Source organism: Malus sylvestris, chromosome 2 (assembly GCF_916048215.2).
Source record: "Malus sylvestris chromosome 2, drMalSylv7.2, whole genome shotgun sequence".
Taxonomy (NCBI): domain Eukaryota; kingdom Viridiplantae; phylum Streptophyta; class Magnoliopsida; order Rosales; family Rosaceae; genus Malus; species Malus sylvestris.
In genome coordinates, this window is record NC_062261.1 from 32,620,308 (window position 1) to 32,628,833 (window position 8,526).

At 34.3% G+C, this 8,526-nt stretch overlaps 1 protein-coding gene across 2 annotated transcripts; it reads left to right on the forward strand.

The window, feature by feature from the left end:
• Positions 1 to 212: 212 nt before the first annotated feature.
• LOC126611840 (oligoribonuclease-like) lies at positions 213 to 7,802 on the forward strand. Of its 2 annotated transcripts, none has more exons than XM_050280179.1 (8): positions 213 to 476; positions 1,275 to 1,403; positions 1,994 to 2,070; positions 3,867 to 3,948; positions 4,118 to 4,173; positions 5,433 to 5,519; positions 7,232 to 7,322; positions 7,474 to 7,802. In XM_050280179.1, exons 1-8 carry the CDS (start codon positions 221 to 223, stop codon positions 7,593 to 7,595), a joined length of 900 nt encoding a protein of 299 aa, XP_050136136.1. In that variant the 5' UTR covers positions 213 to 220; the 3' UTR covers positions 7,596 to 7,802. The 2 variants fall into 2 exon arrangements, with proteins under 2 accessions (XP_050136136.1, XP_050136141.1); XM_050280184.1 differs by having other exon boundaries at positions 216 to 476; positions 7,477 to 7,802.
• The last annotated feature ends 724 nt before the right edge of the window (positions 7,803 to 8,526 follow it).

Below are 8,526 nucleotides of genomic sequence, written 5' to 3' on the forward strand. Positions count from 1 at the left end.
TTATTAATACCCAAGTACCTTGATAAAAAATAAAAAATGAATAGAATTTTAATTAATGAAGTAGTAAAAAGAAGAAAATAAACCTTTTTTTTTTAATAAACAATATTATCTATATTAATATAGAACGGTCGAACCTTATCTTCGTTTCATAATAAACTAATAATAAATTAGTAATAAAGTGGTTATAATTCACGGAAGGATCGAACATACCATACACAGCATGAGACACTTGCGATTGAAAATTAAGCGACCTCCGTTGGTAAAATACAACCAACCGCAGTTGTCAAATTGCTCTCTTTTTAAACCTCTGTTTCACTTCAAATTTTGCCCAGAACCACAACCAAGCAACCATATTCAACACAGAGAAACAATGGAGTGCCTCGCAAATGCATTCTCTGTGCTGGAGCTCGACGCCGAAGACGACGATCCAATGCGATTCGCAACTTCTGCTTCCAATGACACTCCAAAATCTTCAGGTTCATTCACTTTCCTTCCATCAGTTAGGGTTTAGGGTTAGGCTTATTTGGAATGCTGCCTTTTGCTTAATGCAAACCCTTTTCTCTATCTTTTGAGAATTGCTTTTGTAATATGATTATTTTGCCAAAAATGTGAAAAAATTGAAGAAAAAGCCGTCTTGGGGTCGCTTGATTAGTTGATTGTGTATAAATTAAGCGTGCTTCACTTATTTGCTTACTAGTGAAGTTTGTTGCTGATTTAGGCTATAAACCCGTTGTTTACTTTAGATTTTGGGACCATTTCTATGGCTACTGATTGAACCTGTAAATTGAGGTGATTTCGACAATATCCGGATTTAAGTCGTTGGGAATGCTCTTTAATTACTATTTACTTTTGTTATTTATATGCGGATGCTGCATACTTGCATATTCAACGCAGCCAACCGAATCAGGAAACACGATTTTTAGGTTCTTTTTCTTAATTTTTCCCTCAAAGAAGTTGTAACTTTTTGAATGCGTGTGTTTTTCAGAGTGTTTTCTTGTTGTGAGGTTTTGTTGGTGATTATATTGTACGGTGGGGATCTTGTCCAATGCTTCTTGTAATTATTAAGCTGTAATAAAATTAATGTTATCTTACAGAAATTAACTTATTTTCTTAACATTTCTTACCTAAATGTAAACCAGATTCATGATGTTAGGCTAGACTTGGGCATATATTTAGTAACAATATATGGACCACTTTAGATGAATATTGGTTGAGAATCTTTCTCCATATGGAGATTGAATATCTGCATTCTAATAATGCATCTTTTGAAGCAGGCAGCGATAAGAAAGTCATCAACTCTGATAAAATGTTGCTCGTAAACGAGAAGCAGAGTCAACAAAGTACAGAGATGCTTCCAGAAGAATACAAGAGGCCCCTGGTATGGATTGACTTGGAAATGACTGGTGAGGGTAATATTGTTTGGTATAATATAAGAATGTCTGACTAAATGATATTGATAATTGAAGACCCCCTGCAAAAAATAACATTGATGATTTCTTTGCTAGTCTTGGCGCACTAGCCATATTTTTGGTTCTGGTAGGGGAATTTGTGTATTGGTTATGGGATAAGACTGATTTTTTGCTTTGTATTGGGCATCAAGTTAAGCTGCATTCTTTGACTTCCTTTCTTCCTTCCAAATTGGATGTTGCTGCTTCCTAGGCTTCATGCTTGTAATTGTCTGGTTCTTCTGTTCTATGTGGATGGTTGTCTATCTTTCCCGCTAAGGATGTTCTGTAGGTTAAGGGTTATTTATATATGGACAACTGGTCCACCTTAGTTGTCCTTCTCAGTCTTTTTTATTATTAATAAAATCATTCTGTTTTCTTTCTGGAAAATAAAACAAAAACACGCATATAATATGTAGGAATGCCAGACAACGTAGTTTTTTCAAACTGACATTCTTATGTTTTCATTCAATTGATAATTTCTATGATTAATTTCTCTAAAATGTGATGACATGAAAATCTTCTCCTTCACTTCCATGGCCATGCAGGTTTAAATGTTGAAGTTGATCGAATACTGGAGATTGCTTGTATAATCACTGATGGAAAATTAACCAAGTCAGTGGAGGTATTTTCAGCATAGTTTGTTAATGTTTGGATAGTCAGCTACTTTATACATCAGCACCATGTAATCTTCTAGTACATTTGTATCTTATCCCTGATTGCAATTTAAAAGATTACATGGGGTGAACTCAGTAAGTATTATAATTTTTTTTTATGTTTTGGCATAATTTTGGCTGTTCCATATATGTTATATTTACTTTATCTAGAATATGTACGTTCTTTCACTTTATTCCCCCTGGAATTCTATAATGAAATCTTGTCTTGACATGTAAATCCCTGTCTATGGGGCATCATATATTGGGACAGCTTCTGAGATTCTGTGAAAGTAGTGGTTGGTATTGAAAAGAAAGAACTAAGAAACTGGATTGCATTACAAATTTACAAGTTAGTAGAGTACATTGGTGTTGGTGTTTATGGAGAACTCCAAGACAAAAATTCAGTAATACGATTAATCTAGTTTTTAGGAATTAAGCTGATCAATCAACAATTAAGGTAACCAAGAAAGTCAACTCTTCAAACAGAATCATTTGCGGCTGAAACTAGCCTATACTCCACCAGTTATAGAAAGCCAATTCCATGTATACAAGGACCTGAATTTTCTTCGTAAAGCGGGAGCCTTGTGCACTGGGTACGACCTTTTTAGAGTATTCATACGTAATTACTTTAGGCTGCATGTACGCCTTATTGAAATATTTGTGCTGCACCAGTTTATGGTACTTGATTCTGAAAAAATATTTAGTAAATAGTACTTAGTGAGGAAATTACCTTTTTAGAAATGGCGTGTGCTCTGCTCAAGAGTTGGTCCGTCAATCAGTTCTCTCCGTTAAGTTAGTTCGATTTTGTTTTGTTATTCATATTAACTCTAGCATATCTGTCAATGGCTTGGAATTGATCTTTTGTGATTTTGGTGGGGTTTTCAAGACTCAGGATATCTTATAGTGGGTGCTATATAGCTACATGAAAATATCTCCCGAAAAGAAAAAACAAGATTCGAAAGCGAAGAACGGACCAAAACATCTCAGATAGGTTCAATTGAGGGCAGGTCAGAGACTGAGTTTTCTCAATCCTAAAGAACATGTAGGACTGATAATCACTAGCAGTTTAAATATTATGGAAACCTTCCAAGGCTTCTTTGTTCTCCCATGTCTTCCTTATAATATGGAAATGGGTTGTGTTCATCAATTGTATTCCATCTTCTCAACTTGTGAAATGTGGATCACCATTTTATGATTTTGAACTTGTAGCTGTAATGTGATAGCATCATTCCAAAAAAGAAACCAAAGAAAAAAGGTTAGGTAGCACCAATGGTTCACATATCCATGAGAATGCGTGACTGTTTCAACTTTCTCAGTGTCATTTTTGGAAGTGCGATTTAGTCATCCTTATTCTATTAGCCTTTAACATCTGTGTAAAGGTCACAAATATGGTGAAATAACTGTGCACCGATCTACTAAATAGAATGATCAGACATTGATTTCTCTGAGATGATAGTCATGTGCTATTTACACAAATTGTTGACTTTGGAATTGTAAAGCTACAGCATTTTTCTAAACTTTTTTATTTATAATCTTGTAATTTGAGAAGTTAAAGAAACGAAACCTGATTGAGTTAAGTATGTTTGTTTGTCGGAATACCCTGAAATGTTATATTTTTCCTGATTCTTATTGTGGTGTCTTACAGTTCACTTGCTCTTTTATCAATTGCACTCAATTTCAACATGCATCTCAGTTGACTAACTAGCATTGTCACATGGATACCCAACCTGTTATTTTCCTCCCTTTTCCCCCTTTTATGTTTCAGGGCCCAGATTTAGTTATCCATCAAACTAAGGAGTGTTTAGATAGAATGGGAGAATGGTGTCAAACTCATCATGCAGCTAGTGGTAAGTAAGCAGGGCAATAAAATTGTCATCTGACATTTGTACTTTGTAGGGACATATGAACGAAGATTTTGTCCTCTTTATCTCCATGTGTTATTTCGTGCACAAGAATCTCTTGTCATTTTAGCATATGATGCAGGATTTCACAACTAACAAACTTTAATAATATTAGGGTTGACGACAAAAGTGCTCGAAAGTTCGATTAGTGAAAAAGAAGCTGAACAGCAGGTGTGAAAGAACTTTATTTATTTATTTTTTTTTTTACACGAGATTTCTTGTCAATATTTTTTTTATCATATGCACATTTGTTTACTGCACGGCTGCTATGTGGTTTTGGTCCTGTTTAACACTCATCCTCTGCATATAACCAGAGATGGGGTAAAGCTACACTGTCACCTTATGAATCCTCTAAATGCTGTTGTTTTTGTTGGTATCTTTGTATCGCTGGAGGGCTTTTGTTTTCATGTTTAGACATGTTTGCTGACCTCTTTGCCACTTAATACCATGATCAGGAAGACTGAAAATTTCTGCTTGCTCCATCCTTCCGCATAGTTGAGTAATTTTCTCTAGAATCTGCTGCTTTTGTTGAAAGTGCTGTTGTAGACTGTATAGGTTTTCTCTAGTTAGAAATCCATAGAAATTGCATACCTAAGGTGGCTGTGGTACCACTTGATGTAGATGGAATTATGGAAGAAGTTATAGTTCCTTCTCTGAAGGGGAACCTGGGAAAAGCTCTTTAAACTACATCATCTATTAGACACTTCTATTCCATAAAAAGAAGGTTTTGAACTCCAAAACTGCATCAATGAATTTCTCTTATCCTTGGGGCCTAAGCAACGTTTGGTATTTCTACACATTCATTATTACTTTATTACAGAATTTGAATGGCTCCTAAACTGTGACTAAATCTTATAACTAGACACCAGAAATAAAAGAAACAAACGGAAATGCATGATTATTTGCATCAGGGTATAATTAAGACTATGATGCACTCATGAACCTTCAGTTTTGATTGGTATAATTAATTATTGTTCTGTCGTCGGATGTCTGGTATTCTTTTAATCAATATTCAATGTGATTTTAATAACACTTGTTTAATCATAGGATTGAATAAAAAATTTAAACAATTTCAATGGAATTATTTTTAAAGAATTCTACCTCTGAGTTTCTCGATGTCAAAATAACAAACAACCTGGAACTTTTGGTCATTTCCTTACATAGAGAAGACAATTTTGATATCCATTGTACTCTCCCTTAGTTGTTTTGGATAAGAAAATTCTCCGACCTTGTTTTGATGAACAACTAGTTAATGTAATTGTTACATACACATTACTTATTAAGTAATCATCCTTTTTTCACTTCATTTGTGATCTTTTTGTACATTCTAGTTGTATCCGTTCGAGGAAATTTAATTGTTGATGATATTAACGTCACATACCTCTTTCTTTATATTTCTGGGCAATTAAATATGTACTTGAATACTGCAGGTCATAGAATTTGTAAAGAGAAACATTGGAACATATCAACCTGTCTTAGCAGGAAATTCAGTTTATGTGGATTTTCTGTTTTTGAAGGTAATGTGAATCACTTTTCCTGGATTTTATTCATAATTAACTTGAATTGCATAAAGGTCTAATAGGAGGTTGACTAATTTTGATGTATTTTTTTATTAGTAGTACATTGGTATTATTTCATAAGCCGATCAGCATGCAAGGAAGGACCCCACTGTGCAGCACATCTGTTTTGTGTCTGCATTAATGGACATTTTTTTCACTTATTTGGTTGTTTTCCTGTTATGTCGGAAGTGGATGCTTGGAGTAGTAGGGATTCTGGGAAAATAAGGATAGAATTACAAATTAGGTATGATTGTAATCACAAGCTTCTTCAGAGTAGGAAACTAAATAAGAACCAAATCACTTACTAGGAAACTAAGTTGCACCCTTAAACAAACCAGGAAACCAGATATCTACGTAATCAGAATCCTAATTATAGCAGTTTTTTTATTTTTTATTTTTTATTTTTTAATCTCCAAAAATTGAAATTTGTGCCCCACCTAGTGGGAAAAGGCTTAGTTGTTGTTGTTGTATCTCCAAAAAGAATTGGTGGTTCCAGTTTTGAAATTACAGTTAAGGATTACACCATTCTAACTAGAAACATCTATATATATTAGACTTGGGAAAGTGTAACGTAAAATGATGAGTAAACTAACATCTATATTGGACTTGGGAAAGTGTAACGTAAAATGATGAGTAAACTCTTCAAGGGAGTCCACACCTCAGGTTCCTGATGAATGCTTACATTCCCTCTAGGTTACAGTTCTGCTACAAGGTTTTGCTATATTAGGTTTCAGTTATGCTGCACAGTGTTATACTGTTGTCTAGCTATAATAGAGCAGAGCCAGAGTAAGCAATAGGATCAAGTTATAAATTGTGCAGTCTGACATTTTCCACAAGAAATCTAATGGAAGAAGGGTGACAAGAAGCATGAGGAATTTTAATGATTTTACAAGGGAAACAAATTTGTATGATCTGGAGTTGCACAACATCTTCTTTACATTGTAAAAAATGATGGAAACTGTGATTCAGGGGAGATTGGACAGATATTTAAATTCAGTAGAATGGGAAGAGGAATTTCCTCATTGAGGCCATTAGCGCTTACTAGTTACTAGGATTTCTTCAGATCGTTGTCCTGTTGTGTTTGATCTGAAACACCACTCGAGAAAGTGATTTGAGGAATGGTGGAATGATGAGAAGATTCAAGTCTGGGATGGGAAGGTGACAAGCTTATGAGGAAATTAAAAGGGATGAGGAGGATTTTGGAGAGTAAAAGACAAGGGGCGTTCGTAAAACAGGGACCATACTATAGATGTAAGTTTGATTGCAAACGAGGTTGTGGACGAAGTGAGGAAAAAAATAGTAGTAGTTTGTAAAATTTATTTAGAATAGTCCTGACCATGTAGATTGTGGTTTCATGGTGTTTTCTTTGGAACAATAAAGTTTATGGGGCTTTTGGAGGAATTGGAATATTGGACAAGGGCATATGTTTGAATTCAATTTAATTGTTCAATTTCTTACCAAAAGAAAATGTCATCTTTGTGTCTGTTCTGGAAGATAAAGCTCTCTTGCTATTCCCTTGGCTGCCCATTTATTTTTCCTTGCCTTAAAAGAATGAAAGGTTTTGCTTATTTTGAAGATTCTGCGCTTGTCCTCCGTATTTTGTTACCATTCCTTATTTAGATACATTAATCAGCATGGTTGGAGTTGTTTAACTGGTTTCTTTCTGGCAGAAGTACATGCCGGATTTGGCTAGCCTTTTCTCCCATGTATTAGTGGATGTTAGCAGTATTAAAGCTCTATGCATTCGCTGGTATCCTAGAGGTAATCATTCTTACATAACCTGGTACACTCTAATTTTTCTCTACCAACACCTTTAGTTCATCCGAACTGAGAAAACGGGTATATTGAACACAAGTGAATTTACTTGGGACATGTATCGACTAGTTACTTAATATGTATGGTGGTTGTTTAGCAGATAATCAGAAAGCCCCTTCCAAAGAAAATAAACACAGAGCCTTGGACGATATCAGAGAAAGCATCAGAGAACTCAAATACTACAAGGACAATATATTCAAAGCATTTAGAAAGAAGTGACTCAATGCGGCCTCAAACCCCTTTACTACTTCATTACTAGCAGTTTGTGTATTACTACTATAATTATGCACTAAAATTAAACAATGGAGATGATTTGTATTGGGACTACATCGATGTTATGCCGACCTGTCAAGTTATATAATTATGCCCAACTTAGCTGGTGATTGTTTTTAATCTTAAACTTCAATGGACCTCGGGTTTTCTTAATTTTTGTAGATCTTATACGTTTTGTTTTGTTTTTGTACAATGTTTTATTTACAGTAAGGTGAGGGGGAAGTGGGGAAGTTCGGTTAAGTCATATAATGGGCAACTTAATTTGGTATCGAATTTGCCATCTACGATATTTGAACCTAAGGTATCTTATTTACAAGTAAAAATGAATATCATTAGATTGTAATACTGAGAGCATCGCTAATGGGAGTCCCTATTTAGGGACTCTCATCATCATCTTTGAGTACTCATACAAGGACTTAAGGGAATCTGTGTCTCTGAAGGAATATTGTCTCAAATGTAAGAGTGCTTATGGTAGAATCAATCTTAAATTTGAGGTTTTTACAATTTTATGTGATAATTTGATTAAGTGTGCATTTTTTGTTTATGTTAACTTTTTTTTTAATTAATTTAACATTATGTTCTCGTAAAATCTTTTTGTGAACATTTTAACAAAAAAAAAATTCAAAATTTTTTCTTCACAAAAACATAACTAGAATGAGTAAATTGAGTACGAGTGAATTGAGTATAGGAGATGAAGTTGTGGTTAGATAATTTAGTATTTATAGGAATGATGAGAGAACAACATGAGAGAGTAGCCCAAATTGAAACTAGTAATCTTTTAACGGATGCAATATGAATAGAGAAAAGAAAACAATTGAAAACCAACATGGGAGAGTAATCTCAATTGAAATGGTTATTTAATTGGAACCGAAGATCC